The 19,905-nt window shown below is 37.1% G+C and overlaps 2 protein-coding genes across 2 annotated transcripts; one reads left to right on the forward strand and one right to left on the reverse strand.

Moving 5' to 3' along the window:
* Positions 1-5,698: 5,698 nt before the first annotated feature.
* LOC114179042 (CDPK-related kinase 5-like) lies at positions 5,699-9,925 on the forward strand. Its single transcript, XM_028065238.1, has 11 exons — positions 5,699-6,250; positions 6,461-6,591; positions 6,862-6,903; positions 7,014-7,122; positions 7,501-7,579; positions 7,679-7,975; positions 8,059-8,171; positions 8,253-8,360; positions 8,440-8,502; positions 8,604-8,771; positions 9,550-9,925. The coding sequence occupies exons 1-11, from the start codon at positions 5,699-5,701 to the stop codon at positions 9,688-9,690; spliced, it is 1,803 nt and encodes a 600-aa protein (XP_027921039.1). The 3' UTR covers positions 9,691-9,925.
* A 1,404-nt stretch (positions 9,926-11,329) lies between these two features.
* LOC114179043 (protein ALP1-like) lies at positions 11,330-13,277 on the reverse strand. The gene has a single exon (XM_028065239.1). The coding sequence runs from the start codon at positions 13,009-13,011 to the stop codon at positions 11,653-11,655; it is 1,359 nt and encodes a 452-aa protein (XP_027921040.1). The 5' UTR covers positions 13,012-13,277; the 3' UTR covers positions 11,330-11,652.
* Positions 13,278-19,905: the final 6,628 nt, after the last annotated feature.

Raw genomic sequence — 19,905 nt, forward strand, 5'->3', positions numbered from 1 at the left:
ATGTCTAGCCTTATCAAGTCTATAACCAACAATCCAGAAACACATTATTGACACACACACAATTTACATGACAACCACAAACCTAGAAATAATTTCAATTAAACACAAATGAAAAGAAGTTACCATGGCAAAAGCACTTGGAACTTAGTTCATAACAACATACCACTTGAGGAAGTCTATAAAATCCATACATGTTAGACCCACCTTTAGTCACGTTAAAGTCAAACAAAACAAAGTTTCCCCTTAATATAATATAGGAAAGAAGACTCGGGTCAAATCCGTGGAAATGGTGTGTATTAAACTTAGATTGTACATTTAAACCTTGCTAAAGAAAACATAAACAATGCAACAAGGGAAAATGAAATAAAAGAAAAAAATGAAAAATTATCTAACCCAAAACTAATATAATTGTATGATAAAAGTTGATTATGATATGCATGAAGGCAAAGCATATGTGAGATATAAGAAAATGATGAGCTGAATTTAAAATTTGGATGCAGAAGTGAGATCTAAGAAAATGATAAGATGAATTTAAAATTGGGATGTAGAAATATCTAGATGAATGGTGAATATTGAAAACAATTGCATACTCATGATTAGACATGAAAGAATCTTCATACACTTACCTAATCACCCTCTAGGCCATTAAAAAAATAAATAAAATAATAGTAATATAGACAATACACAAGAAACTCTATTTTTTCAAGCATTAGTTCTTCGAATAATTGATTATTTCGACTACCCTATAAGAAAAAGAAAACTACCAGGAAGAGTAAACATTGAAATAGGGTTACCAATTGATTATTTATACCAAAAAGACCTAATTTAGTGCAAAAATAAACATAGTAACTTAAATCACTTCAATTTGAAAAATTCTTAACGTTATTTTCATATTAAATTTTTACTTAAAAAATATGAATTCAAACATCCAAAACAAATCTCATTAATAGTTTTCTAATAATTACACTTTTAAGAACAAGCATGAGCTACAAACATTAATCAATAATATGTGAACAATTTAGTTTAATCACACATTTTGGTGGTCTTCGAGAGGATAAATGTTACCTATATGTTAAATACCCAAATTTGAAAAGCACTAAGTAAAGGAACATGTACTAGTACAATAAAGTGATATTACATCTGTTTTTTTTTTGACATATTACATCGATTTTATAACTGATGTTGTATTAAGTGATGTTATAAGTGGAAGACATATTACATCGATTGTTCGTGGGAACCGATGTAATATCCTATACTATTATTTTAAAAACAGATTACAGGTTTTTCTAGCTTCTAAACCAAAACCCGCATCAATAAAGAGTTAAAATTATAATGAATTAACTTGTATCTATTATTATTTTTTTTAGAAAGATTTGAGACAACAGAGCTTTATCTAAGATATAATAAGACAAACACTTGGTGAGCAATTCGTAAGAACCACAAGAGAGCATGACACTATTTCTTCAAACATATGGCAAGCATCTAGTAAGCGGGTAAAACACCTTTAACCTTCCACCTGCCAGAAGAAACCAACAATTAACACACAACCCACAACAAAATCAAAACACACAAATAAATTTTTCCTTATTCAACAAAAAATTGTTACATTGGCTTGAAACAAACCCTAGATGCCAACAAAAGCCATAAGCACCAGAAAGCTCACCGAAAACAACGCCTACACCACCACACTTCAACCCACGACATCCGAACACAAAAACCCTCTCGTTAGTGGTGGGTGGGAAGAATGACATCGTTGGTGTTGGTTGGGAACGACGTTACAAACTCCCGTATGAAGCCCACCACAAAGCATGGCCAAGAGGTGTGAGTTGAGGGCGATGCAGCGGTGGCTTAAGGCTAGGGTTGGAAGGAGCAGAGCACAAAATGATTGAGACCTAAGACTCCATGGTCGCGCGACTGGATCTGTGAGACGGCGTGACTGAAGAACAGTGCGGCAAAGCGACAATGTGAACGATGGAGGAGCAACGAATACTTCGAATGGAAGAGCAACAGTGCAAACGGAGGTGGAAAACGAAGAAGTGAAAGTAACACGGAAACAAAAGAAGATGGAATGAAGGGAAGCAGAAGTGATGATTTATTTTAAAATCAAACATATATATTACATCGGTTCCCATATATAACCGATGTAATATCAAGTTTAATTTTAAAAAAGTGACGATTAAAATGTCTTTTAATTTTTTTATTTTAAAAAATGATGTATTACATCGTTTAAATCAACAACCGATGTAATATAGTTCACAGTAATTACAAAATTGCCACCGCATGATTTATTACATCGTTTTTTTTTATAAATGATCTGGTATCCTATTGTTATTTCACTGTTTTGCACTAGTATGTTCACTACTTAATAAGTTTCAACAACCTTAATTAGTTCATTTAGTTATAATTCAACTATATTTTTAAAATTCTTAACACAAATATAGTTTCATATTTTTTTAAGAAAAGAAATCTATGTATACATACTAAAAAGCACCAACAAAGCCTATTTAGTTCATATAACCCATTAACAACTTAGTATAAACAATTAGCGAACAATGAGAAGTAATAGGATGCAATTTATCTTATAGTGGCCTACACAAAATGGTACATTTTTTGTTTATTTTAAATAAGAGTATTACAATAATAAATCATACAAAATAAATGAGTGTGGATGTCCCGGTCTATTATGCTAGAGAGAAACTAAAGAAGATTCAATATTGCTACTAAAATTAGAATGATTATTCTTATAAACATGATGAATATGGTAAATTATATTTATTGAGGTGTGACAAGGGTAGAAGGTTGACAAATTGATAAAATGTCATCATTAATGAGGTGACTATGGAGAAAGAGTTTGTGGTCAACTTGAGATTTCACAAAAAAAGTTGTTGGGATGAAATTAAAAAATAAATTCAATCCCATTAGAGTGAATTTGACAATGGTAAGTTATAAAAAAGATAATAAAAATATTTAGATGAAATTTGATATTAGAGTGAATTTGGGGAGCAAACTTTCTTTATTTCTACAGAAAAAAAGTTTTTTACTTTGAAGTTATCTCTTCATTAAGTGAAGTGAAACTTTTAGTGACATAATGAGTGACCTCAAACTCAAAATACTTGTTTTAAGATGTGCATTGGAAAGAAAAATTTGAATATGATTATAATATTTAATAAAATGTGGTTAAGGAGTTGAAGGTCATGTGAAATGGTTGTCATATTATGCTGGCGATGGCATTGATAGGAAGAATCAAACCTATAGTAATATATGGTAGCAATACTGAACATTATTATTTCCATCAACTGTATCTTCCACTACTACTTCTATTTCTTCCTGCATGATTTCCATCAAAGGACAATTAATTAATGTTGGAGGTGAAGTTAAAACTATTATTTGGGTTTACATAGTTGACTTGAGATTATGACTTCACGCACACTATTCTCATTTTCGAGTGCAACTTGAGTAATATTGAGCAAAAAGTTGTTTCACTATATTGCTTCAAACATTCAATGTGAGATTATTAAGCAATAGTAAAAGACTCAATCTCATTCAACAAGAAGAGTTATAGTTTATGGTTGATCATTAAAATAATGGTCTCATATTCAGATGAAAGGCCAATAAGGAGAACATTGAGTTACTCTTGATTTAATACAATATCTATAATGGATTTCAGACAAGTATCAATGGGTTTTATATAGAGTATTCATATTATGAAGTTTGGTTCAAAGTTGTTACACTTATGTTTTCGTATATGTGTTACAATAATTGTGAATTTTTGAATTTTTCATTAATCAAATAAGTGAACTTTTCTATTTATCTAATGCAAGATTTCCTATGACTTTTAGAAAAACAATAAAAGATTTCATGTGGAGTATAAGCTTCAATACTATCTGATATCCTTTCTTGACATTATGAAGCTCAGTCCCAAGTTGTTGAAGGTGAGAGTTTTGAGCTTTTGGTATTTGAAGCAAAGAAGAGGTGTTAAGCCTATATTTAAACTATATCTCAATGTTAAGAAATACATTATATTTTCTATTAACTTAAAATTAATTTAAACTAAATTTAATTTATTTTCACTTATTTTTACTACAGGGACAAAAGAGTAATCTTTTATCTTTTAATATATTTTTTTAATTATGACATTCATGGAATCATTAACAAATCCTTCTTCATTCCTTCAAATCCCTCCAACCACTCTCTCTTAAATTCTCTCCCGATCTAATCATATTTTATTTACACTTCCACTTAGCTTCTGTAAATTGAATTTAAAATATCATTAACAAATATAAATAACTTTGAAAACTAGCTTTCTAAAACAAAAGATAAAAGCAGGCAGCATGAATGGTGACTAAACCCATTGAATAACATAGAGAACAATTAAAAGCAAGCACAATGGTAACTGCATTTAGAATAAGTAAAGAAAAAGGATGGAAGGGATTGCTTACTAATCACTCCCTGCAATTTATTTAGAAGTTGGCCCTCACATGGGTGAGAACCTCCAAGTCGTGTTGGTCAGGGAAATTTATAAAATTGTCTTACGTGCATTGTTAAATCCAGCGTTTGCATGTGAACAACAAATCATATGCTACTGCCAAATCAAGTTACTTCCATGTACCAGATCCGTATCTGAGTCCCAAGATAAGAGAACAGATCTCAGACCCTATTCATCACATAAAATATTAACAAATTTCAACTTAATCAACCCAAACAAATCCTTTAACATCATATAATATTATATTATACACTTCAATTCAAACTGCATTCAATTTTCGTATCAGTATGCGCAAGCTGTGTTACTCCAGCAGACAGAGCATAGGTGAGACTTTTTTGACACAATATTTTCTTTCTGAGTAAAAGATGTTTTCAAAAGCTGATACGTGTAATTTGGGTGTTGCTTATTTACGTGTCTCGTCTAACAAAGTGATCTCAAACCGTCGCTGTTGTTCATTTCACAGTTGGAAAGGGAATACCATATTTGGCTTCATTTCTTGTTTAAGCCAAACAAAGAGGGAAGAAGCATGCCCAAACTATTTACAAAAAGTGGTTAATGAAGTCAAGAATATATTAAAGCTCTTGAATTCGACTTTACTTCAACGGAATAACAAGTGGTATGAACAAATAAAGATTTTTTAAACGATAAATGGTCCTATTTATTTTTAATTTGTTGATGAGTTTTTGCAGTGTTGCCTCGTTCATGTGACAGTAACAAATAATTGATTAAAAGATAAAAATTTTCTTTGTTGCTATAATAATGGTATATTTCTCTTGGTACGGCATTGTTGGTGATGAGTCAAAAGGGGGAACAATATGTAGCCAAACCTGTGGCAAGAAACAATAGAATACAACCCCCCTTCGCCATCTTCTCACCTAAGCATATCATCACTCTTCTCATTATCATCCTCTTCCTCGTTAATTCAATTTCAGACCTTCCCTTCTCTCTTTACTTCCCAATTCAATGAACACCCAAAACCCAATACTCACGTGCATGCCACGTGTCGCGTGAAATCAACCTCCTTCTCCTTCTTCTTCTTTTTCTTCTTCATCTTCTTCTTCTTACACTGCCCCCACAAATCCACCTCCGCCCTCTTTAAAACCCTCTGCAAAGTTCGAATCTTTCGCAGAAAACAACAAGACCCAGAAGAATCTTTTCCGCAATGGCGTGACCAATGATTGAGTAGCTCGCAGCTTCTGTGATCTTCCAGTGATGGGAGTTTGCACATCGAAGCCGCAGAAGGCGAACCCTTACGCGCTTCGCGAAGCGGAAGCCGAGGCCGACCCTTCGCAAATCCCGAAAGCCCCACTTAGTCCCGCCGCCGCCGAGAACCACCGCCGGAAAGATGACGTCGCCGCCGGGAAACAGTCTCCGTTCTTCCCGTTCTACAGCCCGAGCCCCGCGCGCTTCCTGAAGAAGTCTCCGGCGCCGGCGGGAGGGAGCAGGAGCGCGGCCTCCACGCCGAGGAGGTTCTTCCGGAAGCCCTTCCCTCCGCCTTCGCCGGCTAAGCACATAAGAGCTGTGCTGGCGCGGCGACAGGGAAAAAAGGCGGCGGCTGCTGCGATATCGGAGGAGGGGGAGGATGGTGGTGGAGCTGCGGCGGATTTGGATAAGAGGTTTGGGTTCTCCAAGGAGTTCACGAGTAGGTTGGAAGTTGGTGAAGAAGTGGGTCGAGGGCATTTTGGGTATACTTGTTCTGCTAGGTTCAAGAAGGGTGAGCTTAAGGGTCAACAAGTGGCTGTTAAGGTCATACCGAAATCAAAGGTTAACTTTTTTTATGTTCAATCCTAATCTTAATCATCATATGCCCTTCTGCTTTACATTTGGTGCATCACTTGGAACACTCAGCAGTTCTGAGATTGTCGTTGAGTTCCAAATAGTTCGGGTAGTTTACTGGAGAAAACTCGAGGTTTTATGTCATTTTTGATGGTTTGTATAGAAGGAATTAAGACTCATCACCCCTTTTTTTGCCAGATGACAACAGCAATTGCTATTGAAGATGTGAGAAGGGAGGTGAAAATATTGCGAGCTTTGAATGGTCACAGCAATTTGATACAGTTCTATGATGCGTTTGAAGACCAAGATAATGTGTACATTGTAATGGAGTAAGTTTGCGATGTTTGTTTCTGTTTCTCTTCAAAGCTATATTGTAGCTGTAGTGCTCCCTGGCCATCCTAGTGAAGTTTAACAATAACTTTTCTTTTAGCTCAAATAAAATATCTTATCATAACAATATATGATACAACCTTTTTAGTGACACCTGCACTATGGCTTAGGTTATCATATTTTTGTTTATAGAGTACCTATTTCTCGTTGATTTTTCTTTTTTGCTTTATACTGTTTTTGTAACCAGCTGGATCTTATTGACAATTCAGGTTATGTGAAGGGGGGGAGCTCTTAGATATGATATTATCAAGGTAATTTCATTTAACACACCTGCTTTACATTCTATACTGATAAGAAAATTGACCTTTGGAATTGCGCCTTGCCACTAACTAACTAACTACATGGTTTATTTCTTCTTTAGGGGAGGGAAATACTCAGAAGATGATGCAAAGGCTGTAATGGTGCAGATACTAAATGTTGTTGCATTTTGTCATCTTCAGGGTGTTGTGCACCGAGATCTTAAGCCAGAGGTGAGCATATGGTTAAAGCCTCTGAATCTGCTATATTTCCAGACTCACCTAACACTAGCTAGGCATGGAAATGGTTAGTTGGGCATGGGTGGATTACCCATTTGTAACTGAATTTTACACCCCTTCCCCAAAGAAGCCCCTCATTCTTGTCTCACAGGTAAAATGTTTGATAAAGCTCATTAACTTATCTACACGAGGAATCCTAGCTATAGTTCAGTCACTTTGATGGTTAGGAAACAAAGTCAACCATAAATAATAGCAAAGAAAATTCCATAAAGAAATTCTTTTCTATATATATATATTGAAGGTTAGATTTACTCATTGAATATGAATTTCAACTTGGAATATTATCTAACCTCCTTGCTTTTTTGTTTTCAGAATTTTTTGTACACTAAAAAGGATGAAAGTTCTGAGTTGAAAGCCATAGACTTTGGGTTATCAGATTTTGTGAGACCAGGTCTTCCTTTACTAGTCCTTACCTGGTAGTTGGTAGTAGTATCCTTTACATCATGAGAGTGTGGGAATATGATCTTGTTTCTTGAATTGCGTCTTACAGATGAAAGGCTTAATGATATTGTTGGAAGTGCATACTATGTGGCCCCTGAAGTTCTCCATAGATCTTATAGCACAGAGGCTGATGTGTGGAGTATAGGCGTGATAGCATATATTCTTTTATGTGGTAGTCGTCCATTTTGGGCTCGAACAGAGTCTGGTATTTTCAGGGCAGTTCTGAAAGCTGATCCTAGCTTTGATGAAACACCGTGGCCATCTTTATCTTTAGAAGCAAAGGATTTTGTCAAACGCTTATTGAACAAGGACCCACGGAAGCGGATATCTGCTGCTCAGGCTCTAAGTCAGTTTTTTTTACCTATAACAACATCATTCACGTCTCGTAAGATATTTTTCAAGCTGCCACCAATAATCTTTTGCTTGCAGGTCATCCTTGGATACGGAATTACAACAACGTAAAAGTTCCACTTGATATTTTAATATTTAAGCTCATGAAGACATATATGAGATCATCATCATTACGCAAGGCTGCCTTAAGGGTCCGTCCTTCTGACCACAAGTGTGTGCAATTTAGTTTTCTTTTGTAATTGACTAATTAATTTTATTTGTCTCTTTCACAGGCCTTGTCAAAAACACTGACTGCAGATGAACTCTATTATCTGAGGGAGCAATTTTCACTGCTAGAACCAAGTAAAAATGGAAGCATATCTTTAGAGAATGTTAACAAGGTTAGTCATCATGCGATGTGTATGAAATTTATCGATGTTAGATTCCACATGCTTTTCTAATTCATATATTTCTGAGCAGGCCTTGATGAAATATGCAACAGATGCCATGAAAGAGTCTCGCATCCCTGACTTTCTTTCCTCGGTAAAACAAAACTACCAAAACTACCGTGCTCTGTGTATATAGATATATCCCTTAATTTGATTTGTTTCTCTATTACATTTGTATTTCTCTTTTTATGACAGCTGAATTCATTACAATATAGAAGGATGGATTTTGAAGAATTCTGTGCAGCTGCATTAAGTGTGCATCAACTTGAAGCTCTTGATCGTTGGGAACAACATGCTCGCTGTGCCTATGAGCTCTTTGACAAAGATGGAAACAGGGCTATTGTCATTGAAGAGCTTGCTTCAGTATGTTTAGAAAAGATCACTTCACTCTTAGACTATTAGCATTATTCTCAAAGCTGCATTTACAGTTATTTCCACTAGAACTGATTTATATGTGTGTGCTTGTAATTGATGTAGGTAGTAACCCTTCTTTTTTCAAGAGGTGAAGGGGCAGTTACAAAATTTATTAGGATGAACAGAAAGTTCAACTTAAGGAGGATAAGGAATCTTCCATAGACCGTAGGAAAAGTAAAGAAAGAAAAGAACTACTGGCAGGGGTAGTTACATAGGAAACAAAAACAGATGGAGGAGGTAGTTGCAGAAAATTTATTAGGAAAGAACAGAAAGTGGAACTAATGGAGGATAAGGAATCCTCTCCACAGACAGTAGGGAAAGTTAAGAAACTAAAGAACCCAAAAAGTAGATGTATGGCAAGGCTTTGAGCCATAAAGATGCTTGGCCATAAAGCACCACCCTTTCCCATAATAGGTGAAGAGACTAAAGACACCCTTCAAAATTCATGCACGGCCCTCCAACCAAATCTAACAAAGGACTTCCAAAAATAATTGAGTAACTACATCTGATGGCATCACTTTGCATAATTTAATGCATGTGCACTTTCTATCTGCCACTTTGTTTATATGCATCTAAAGAATCTGTAGTTATTTGTTACTGATTACTGCTGGATCTGTCAAGAATGTACTGATGTGACTCTTGTTAGTCATAGGGAATCATTGAAAATTTTAAAATTACTGAGTATATATGCCTAATCCCCATCATATTTCTTCAAAATATTGTTTAGGAACTTGGACTTGGCCCCTCTATCCCCGTTCATGTTGTTCTTCACGATTGGATACGTCACACAGATGGAAAGTTAAGCTTTCTTGGGTTTGTCAAATTATTACACGGTGTATCTAGCCGAAGCCTTGCCAAGGTTCAATAAAATTTAAAGCAGAAGAGCCTTGTGTGGCTTGACTCGACCATATTTGGATTTGTGTTTAGTTGGCGCCGGAACTCATTGTTGTCTTCTTATCTGAAGCCCTTGCTAGCACCCATTTAAAAAAGTACAGGTTCATAATGAAATGCAACTCTGATTCTTTTTGAAGGAGCTCAAACTGTAAAATAGTCTACAGATCGTTGGCCTAAGAATTAATATATGAATTGTAGAATTAGATTAACTTTGTCTTTGTCTCAATGGGTGGTAATAATTTCCTGTCACCTGTATTAATGAATGCTTTTGTATAACCATAAGTTTGTGAGTCTGAAAATTTCATCTTAATTTTAGATGTTGTATTAGTGTTACCTTACATTTACATTCTATGAATCAGTTACTTTCCTAGTAGCATATTGTAGGGGATTTTAGCTGTTTGAGAAACTAAAATTATTGGAAGCTGTTGCGGCTGAGCGACTCTAAATGTTTGGAAAGTGTGAAAAATGTCCACCATGATGCACATTCCGATAAGCGTGGTCTTAATAGTAGCTGAGTCAGTCGTCTCGTATCTATCAATTTTTGTTCAGTTTTCAATATTTTGCTTTGGTATTTGTGTTACTTACCGTATGTGCATTCACAAGTATATAATTTCTGCCTTTACGTGTGTACATTCACAAGTATGTAGTTACGACAAGTATGTAGTTTGCCTTTCTGTGTACATTCACACGTATGTAGTTCCGACAAGTATGTAGTTTCTGCTGAATGTAGTTACGACAAGTATGTAGTTTGCCTTTCTGTGTACATTCACAAGTATGTAGTTTGCCTTTCTGTGTACATTCACAAGTATGTAGTTCCGACAAGTATGTAGTTTCTGCCTTTCCGACGTTCATGTAATGAGGGTATATTAAAATGTGCATTTTCGTTCATTACTAAACTGAATCAACTCAACAGAAACATTTGCCTTTTTATGAAAATGTAGAACGATGAATTTGAATTCATTCTTGTCATATTTCATTTCAGAAGATGTAATTCGTTGGTTTCAAGTTTTCTCAGGCATTACTTTTACATGCAGTGTTACAAACAGTTTGGGTTATCTTTGTTCTGAACTATCTATTACTTTAAGTTTGTAGTTGGTCATCACCGATGCTATGATTTTCCACAACACTATGAAAAATTTGTTCTGAACTATCTATTACTTTAAGTTTGTAGTTGGTCATCACCGATGCTATGATTTTCCACAACACTATGAAAAATACAACTTGTATCTTTTGCATCAATTGTTATTGTTGATTTGAAGTAAACTTTTACTTCCAGACACATTACCAGACACACGGTATCTAATATATTCATTAATTTCAAACATCATGCAGCTAGACCGAATATATTCATTAATTTCAAACATCATGCAGAATATATTCATTAATTTCAAACATCATGCAGCTAGACCGAAGCGGCAACATATTATTATCAGAGTCTCTTGGTGATGGACTTGCTACTAACAAATTCCATTGAATAGGTTCAGATTAAACACCTAACCAGCACAAAATCAAAGAAAGAACTAAGGACCTATCGAATCTCTCTAAAAGCATCAAAAGGAAGCATGTTTTAACATTGAAGAAGGAAGAAAGGATGTAAACGTCGAAAGCAAATGAAGGGAGACAATGGTATCAGAGTTGAAACTAGTCTTAAACATGAACATTTCATATACGAATAGAAAATAATGTTAGTAGTTCTGTCCTCCGCATTCACAAGACGAGAGGCAGCCATCACACTTTGAGAGTGTCACCAATCTAACTTATCATTATGTATTCTACTTCTACACCCGGTTATGAACGACAACAAGCTCAGAAGTTAATAAAAACTAAATCTAAAAACACACTTCTTCTCATAAAACACACAATGAGGTTGCTGTCTTGCTTGCGAGGCAGTTGACAGTTATAATAGTAAAAAAGGGGCAAAGAGATTAAGGAAGTACTATCTTGAGGAAAGCTTGTGGTGCAGATCATCAGCAAGCGCTTGCCTCAATTTTTCCCCATAGTAATGAAAGGACTTCTCACTGTCCATGACCCTGGGAGGGGGTCCACTCTCGTCGGGCTCCTTCCACAGCTCGGGTTCGGGCTCCCTTGCAATCTGGCAGAGGTTGTGCAACACGCAACAGGCAACGATGGTTTGGGGGGCGTGATGGACACCGGTGTTCAAATCCTGAAGAATCTTCCACCTCCCCTTCAGAAGGGCAATGGCCTCCACCACCACGGACCTTCCCTTCATGAGCATTCCATCAAACAGGTTCTGCGCAGGGGTGCCCATCCCGCTGGGGGAGAACGGGGTGAGGAGAAAGGGCAGCAGAGGGAAGCACCAATCGCCGACCACGTAAGGCCTCACGTGGTGGCCGCGAACGCTAATGACCTTGTCCCAGACGACGTCGCCGGAGGTAAGCCTGTGGTAGAGAAGGCTGTCGCGGAAGTGGGTGGCATCGTCGGTGCCGCCGGGGGCCTTGACGCAGACGTCCCAGAAGATCTTCTTGTGGTCAGAGACCACCTGGAGGAGTAAAGAGGGGTAGCCGTAGCGGCAGCGGTAGGGGTTGAGGTTAGGGTTGCTGTTGGGGGTGGAGCGGAGGTGGACGGGGGTGGTGTCGATGGCGCCGCACATGTTGGGGAGGGATGTGAGTTCCTCGAAGGCCTGGGTGGTCTCGAGGAGGCGGCGGCGGCCAACGGGTATTTTGATGAACTCGGGGTAGAGCTTGGTAGCGAGGAGGCGCGTGACCATGTTGGTGATTTTGGAGACGAGGTAGGGATCGAGGGAGTAGCGGGCGGCGAGGGTTTTGGCAGAGAGGCCGTGGGCGAGGCGGGAGAGGACCATGGCAACGGCGTAGTCGGAGGGTAGGGAGAGGTTGGAGAGGGCGATGTGGGGCTTGAGCTTGTCGACGACGGTTGTGAAGACGGGGTAGGAGAGGCCGTAGAGGGAGCGCCAGTGGGCGTCGCGGAGAGGGGCTTCGAGGGACCAGATGTGTTCCGTGGAGAGCGCGCGGAAGGCGGAGACGGAGTAGTCGGAGGAGGCGTTGTTGTTGGCGTGGGTGTTGGGGTTGTTGTTGGTGGTGGTGGTGGCGGCGGCGTTGGGGTTGGGAGGGGAGGAGGAGGGGCGCGTGGAGGCGACGTAGGAGAGGACGGATGCGATTGTGAAGAAGAGGAGGGGGGCGATGGAGGAGGAGTGGAGGAGGGAGGAGGGGTTGGCGGTGGTTGAGGAGAGTGAGTCGGAGAGGAGGGAGGTTGTTGGGTCGAGGGAGTTGTGGAGGTGAAGCAGATTTGACAGCATTACCAGGAACGATTGATCCATTCCCTTTCCCTTTCTCCTCCCTCACCTCCTCAACTATCGATATCTCTTTCTCTTTCTCTTTCTTTTCCAATTTCTATTCCTATCTCTATTACACTCATTCAGGGACACAAACAAAAACCTAATTCCAAACAAAACAACCGCGCTGTTTCTCTTCTTCTTCTTCTTCTGTTCTCCTGCGGTGCCAACTGACACCTACCCTGCACTGCTCTCCCCACTACTTCAACGATCCTTTTTACCTTCTTTACATTTATTTACCTACATTAAATCCCCCACACCAACACCCACTCTCTTCTCCCTCTATCACTCCATCAAACCTACAAAATAATTAGGCCACAAGTTAAAAACAAATATCTTTTTTCAAAATATGATTTGATTCCAAGATTTTTCAAAATTTATGAAGGATAAGTTAATTCATTTTTATATATTTCTTTGATATGGAAAAATATTTCTTCCTATGATCATCACATCTATCTACCATTTTTTTTAGTAAAGAATTACATATATATATATATATATATATATATATATATATATATATATATATATATTAATATAAAAAATTATAGAGTTTTTTTACTGTGTTTTCCTATTATAAAAACATTTATCTATTGTAAATATCATATATTTAAACTTAACAAAATTCAGCTAACTCTCCCTTCAAACATTTATATAGAGTGACTACAAAGTTACATCAGGTTCAAAGTTTGGGTTTGTAGTCAAACATCATACTCTAACAAATCCATAATATATTATTCAATCCTTGATATCCATTTAGTGTTCTACATTTGATTTTGATATTTTCAAGTTGCCTTTAAATATGATAAGGGTTGCATGAGACAAATATTCCTTGATTTTATGCACAGACGAAACAAGCACCAAACTAAAAGTCTGACATGGTTAGGATGTCTTGAGAAGAGACAAAGCACCTGAATCTATTTCTTGCTTCCTCATAGGCATTTGTGGTCCCTACCTAGTCACCTATTTATGATTGTGATTATGTTTCTAAGTAATAGAGTGGAGGCACTGAATTGGTCAAAGAATCCAATTTGAATAAGAGAAATCAACCTTACCAATTTTATACTTTATCCAAGCCCAAGCATTTAATTGTGTCATGGTAAATATTTCTTCTACATCTACTTTTCCTTGCCTAAAACACTATTTTGTTCCTGTGACCCCCTATGTTCCTTATAATTGAAATCCAAACACCCTTCCATAACTTATTTCCCTTACTATTAAGGGTGGGTGAACATATCAAATTGTTGGAAATGAGCTTTAATTTGATTATGATGCACCGTTCTCACTTCCACCCACCTATTACACATGTTCTAAATCTTTTTTGTTACATTGCAAGTGAGGAATAAGTGTGTATTAGTCTCTTCTTCTAACTCAAAAAATACACAGGAAATATCAGTTAATTGTACTTCTCTCCTTCTCAGATTTATCCTTGTAGGCACCTTATTCATGATTACCCTTCAAGCCAAAAATTGTGCAGATTCTGAATATTGTCTACCCCTATCCAATCTTAAACAAAAAATTCGATATGTTATTTATCTCGTTATTCACATGATACAGATTAAAAAAATACTTCTCAATTTTTTAAAATTTGAGGGAATTTATAAATACTCCAAAACATTTAAAAAATAATAATTTATAATCATTTAAAGTAAAATCTAAATAAAATTATAAAGATAATATAAACTATAATAAAAATTAAATTTTAATTTTTTATTAGTAATTAATATCCACTATACAACTACAAGTAATAATATTTGCCAATATAGGTAATATGATTTTCATTTTAACTCATCTATAACAACCGACATCTATTTATTATTATTATTATTGATAGCAGATTTTATCCCTAAAGATATTTTTGTCCTCCTACTAATAAAAGGGTGCATCGTTTCTCCAACAGAAGTATGGGAGGGAAACCTAGCTAAGCTTTACCCTCAACATTTGAATAATTTTGCAGTTTCTTTGGGCATCATCATATGTTTCTTTTTTCACTCTCATTCAAAAAAAACTTTCTATTTTATCCATTTTTAAATGTAAAACCTAAAAATTAAAAATACTTTCAGATTATACAATTTAAAAGTTTTTCTTAAAAGAATAACATCTAAATTACATAATCCAAAAGCCATTTGACTTTCTATTTGTAATTTTTAATTATCAGATCAAGCGATGCAAAATTCTTTTTTAAGTAAAAAGTGACTTCCAGATTTCAGAATCTAAAATTATTTTTAACTTTTGGACTGTACAATTTAAAAGTCCAATTTTATTTTCAGATTATGTAATTAGAAAAAAGTAAAATGGGAAATTTATTTAATAGGGGTGTAAGAAGAAAGTCATGGAGGTAGAAAAAGAAACTGTCTAATAATTTCTTACTAACTTTAATGCGGAAAAAAAAAATAAATGGCCAACGCCGTATTAATGGGCCAAAGTGAGTTTTTCTCTACCTATTACCAAACAAAACTTAAGTGCGGACAAACCAATGACTGAGCATTTTAAATTTTTTACTTTCTATTTAAACACTATCTTTCTCAATTATTTGGTTTAGAATATAATCTTATTAATGGAATAAGATTCATTTTTTTATTATGATGCTATAATATTATAATAAAGTGGTTTTTTCCTTATATCCTAAAATTACTGTCATTCAAATCGCTAAAATATAATTTTCATTTTCATACGTATTTAAATAAAAACTAAATAAATTCAGAGTTTTATTTCATAAAATATATTTTCTAAGTTTTCTAAAGTGGAAAATTTTGAGATAAATTAAAGTATAAAAAGCAATTTAAAACATTATTGTAGGTTGTATCAATGCTAAAAGTAATGGGAAGCTAGTCACAAACAAATTTGAATATGGTAACTATAGTGTCATTTTCTTACGGGTTCATGTATATCTTAAGAAAATAAAGGTCTTATGGGGTTCATGTATATCTTAAGAAAATAAAGGTCATTCAGGAGTTGCATACTCTTAAAAATGTAGGAGAGAATAGGAGGTTCCATGAGCTAACAAGTTTGTACTTTTATAGGAGGTATTTTCCTAGCTTTTTTAGTTTAGCTTCATCCTTATATGAGTTAGTAAAAAATTATGTATTTTTAGTTGGGAGGAAAAATAAGAGTCTTCTTTTCAGCAACTCAAAGAAAAACTCACCAATGTCCCCATTTTAGCATTACCAAACTTTTCTAAAAATTTTGAGCTAGAATGTGATGCATCAAGTGTGGGCATAGGTGCAATGTTGTTGCAAGGAGTTCATCCAATTGTTTATTTTAGTAAAAAACTTCATGGTTGTAACATCCCGTCAGGATATTACGGATTTATAAATAATTAAATGGAATAAATAAGACAGCGCGATTAATAATACCTCATTTTCCCAAAACGCGGGAAAATTTAAAACTTTATTAAATGAGCAGATAAATTTTAGAACGTCCATTACATAATTAAAACCACAATGTTATTAAGTCACCCATCCGGGTTTACAAATGATTCTAAAACAAAGTAATACAAGTAAAAGTTCCCCAAGTCAATCCCCTCTCCGCGACTAAGCTGCACCAGAGCCACCTGCATCACCAATATCTGCTCCCGTGTACCGCGTACACGATCATCGCCACACACACGCAGATAGGGTGAGCTTAGCAGATAAATCACATATATATACAAAGCTATAAACATATATATATATATATATATATATATATAAAAATCAGTATACATACACATAACAACACTTAACTTAACTTTCCACATTGTCCTATATTTTTATTTCCGCAATCTGATCCCCAATACGGTTATTCGTGTTCTACATCGTCTGATGATTACTTCAAGGTGACTTGCTGCCATACCTATCGGCCACAACCGATAAAGCACGTGCGGGAAAACATGCTACGGATCATACACCGCAACGCCAGGTAGAGTTCCCGTATACGAACATAGTCCGTATCGTCCCAAGACTACCAAACTCGTCAGCCAACAACTGAGGAGGGCAATCTCTCTGGACCCATCCGTACTGGCCACAACCAGCACACTCATACCGGCAACACTCGCCAACCCGAGCCACAACTCTAGGGTTTCTCGTGTTCATCCGCCATCTCGAGCCACAACTCAAGAGATGCTATTCCGAGCCACAACTCAAGGAATACCACGTGCTTAGCCCCTATCCCGAGCCACAACTCAAGGGATACGTTCCGAGCCACGACTCAAGGAATTCCAGCAATCTCACCTCCAAAGCACTACCAGAAGCCTTGTAGAACACCCTACAAAGTCCAACAACTAGGACTTACAGCAGCTAAATCGCCTAGCGGGGGACACGTACCGCCAGGCGCCAAGCGCCTCAAAACCCTCAAACCCCGCAGTCACCGCCCGGCGGGGCAGTCCCCACCGCCAGGCGGACGTGCTCCAGTGGTTCACTGTTTCCGCCGCTATCGCCTGGCGGGACCTTCCCTTCCGTCAGGCGCCACCTGCGCCAGAACCCCTTTGTCCCCTTGCTATCGCCTGGTGGGTGCTACTACGTCGCCAAGCGCTGCATCAGCGACCTAAATGGTACTATTATACAGTCCACCCGACCAGATTACGCTATGATTTAATTATCGTACCTCCCTACAAAATTTTCTCTTAATTCTATTACCTTCACCCTTTAGTGGTTAACTTATTTCTCACAGTTTGAACTTCCATTTAGATTCAACTATCTAAGTTCTTCAAAATTTGTTTGCTTAAGTAACCCCATTCGTTGATGCATAATACCAAAGTGCTCCCAGTGCCTATTTCTTAATGTCACCATTGCCTCAACACCAGAGTCACACTCGTGATTATCCCAAATCCAGTTTCGTATTACACCATACTTTAGCTTGTCAAAGTGTGGAATTCTCAATATCAAAACAATTTACATAGCAATCATTCCCAATCTATTTTAAATGCCATCTTTATCCCCTGAACTGATTTTCCACCTGGTCATACTCTTTCTTGATCCAATCGTCAATTTCTGATATATCATTACTAAGCCTCAATAAAAATTACATTAAATGTACTCACCTGAACGCACCTCCCAATCCATCCCTCCTTCTCTAACTATCCACTACCAATCCCAATTATGTTTTCCACAATACATTGCCCATCAAAAACCTCCACAACAGAATTACCCCCTCCCCCCCCGCAACCAGGTATAAACGCCAACACTACGCTGGCGCCTAGCGGCAAGCCTTGTGCCGCCAGGCGGTGCATCAGCCTTCTGGTAAATTTCCAGAATCTCCACACCTGCGCAGCCCCAACTTTTCCCTGTTTCTCATTCCAGATTAATCTCCATCCCTACTCGCACAATCTCACCTATATATTATATTTCTCGCAGTCCACACACACATTCCTTAGGAACTTTTCCAAGCATTTCAATCACCAGCACACTCACGACATCAAAACCCCAATTGTTCAACCCTAAACACTTGATCATTGTTCCATTGAATTTCACCTATCACTTGTACTGGTTTTCAATCGATTATGACTCTATTTCATCTCTAAATCACTAACCCTTGATTTCCATCCGATCAAAATCACTCCAGATCACACTAAACCTCAAAATCGAGCCAATTCTACTCGCGTCGCCTGACGGGTGTGCATGACCGCCAGGCAGTGTATCTTAGAACCCAGAAATTGGATTACAGGTTTGTAGCGCCTGGCGGTATAAGGATTCACCACCAGGCGGTTCCTCACGGAACCCAGAAAATGTAGTAAAATGACATGTGCCGCCTGGCGACTATGAGCAGCCCGCCAGGCGGTTTTTGGAAATTTTCCCAGAAACGTGAAAACTCATTAAATTTATCAAAATACACATCCAATGTTTCATACTTGCATACAAAATAAATTATAACATGCAAAGAAGCAGGTTCTCCTCTTAGGCTTAAACCCTTGAAACTTGAATAGTTCTCCTTTGCCCACTAGCCCTCCTTGGTTCCTCTCTTTTCAGCCTCTCAATCTCTCCCAAACCTCACAAGTTTCCAGAATTTCCGTGCTCTCTATGTAAGTCAGATTTCCAGATTGCAAAACCCTTCTTTCTACCTCTCTAGAACCTTTTAAAGGTGCCCTAAAACTATGCTAATACTTTAAAACGAAATTTACTTATTGAATAGAGTTTATTATCATTTACCACACCATTATGGCTCCTTTCCAGCCACCTCTCGGCTGCCTTACCACTAGGGCTTCTTCCTAACCCTTTCATATTCAAGTCAAACCCAAAAATGCCCAAAAATATAAAAATTAATGTGAGTTCTCCAAAGCTTGAACCCATAACCATGCAATTGCCAAATCAATATCAAACCATCATGCCAATTCATATTTCCTGTTAGAAATCACAATTCAATTATCATAATATGGAAGAACATATTTTCATAAATTTAAATAACAAAACCATAACATCAAAAGTTACCATACATAGGACTCGAACCCAAGTCCTTTCGCACAATCAAAGTGCTCTCAACCACATGAGCTAGCACTTTTCCACGTCATACCAACCATAATTTAATGTCATAAATTATTACCCCTCCCGTATTTATTAATTAATTAATTATTTAATTAATTAAATTCTACGGGTCTTACAATGGTGCCTCCCTCAACTACCCCACCTGATGTGACCCCAATAAGCCCAACATTAAGACAAGGTACACCTTCAAACCCAAGCCCATCAAGAGGCCTAATAACAAGGGGCATGCTCAAAAAGATCCAATTAGGTTTCATCCAAGATGCCCAAATCCACATGGACTTCTCACACTCTTCACATGGGCCAAAGAAGATGTGAAAACTTGAAGAGGTATATCAAAAAGCAGTAGAATAGCAATAAGATTGGTCCATTGTTTAGGCTTTATTTTCTAGAATAATAAGTCAAATAATGTGTAGTTGAATTG

This window comes from Vigna unguiculata, chromosome 3 (genome assembly GCF_004118075.2).
Source record: "Vigna unguiculata cultivar IT97K-499-35 chromosome 3, ASM411807v1, whole genome shotgun sequence".
In the NCBI taxonomy this organism is placed as follows: domain Eukaryota; kingdom Viridiplantae; phylum Streptophyta; class Magnoliopsida; order Fabales; family Fabaceae; genus Vigna; species Vigna unguiculata.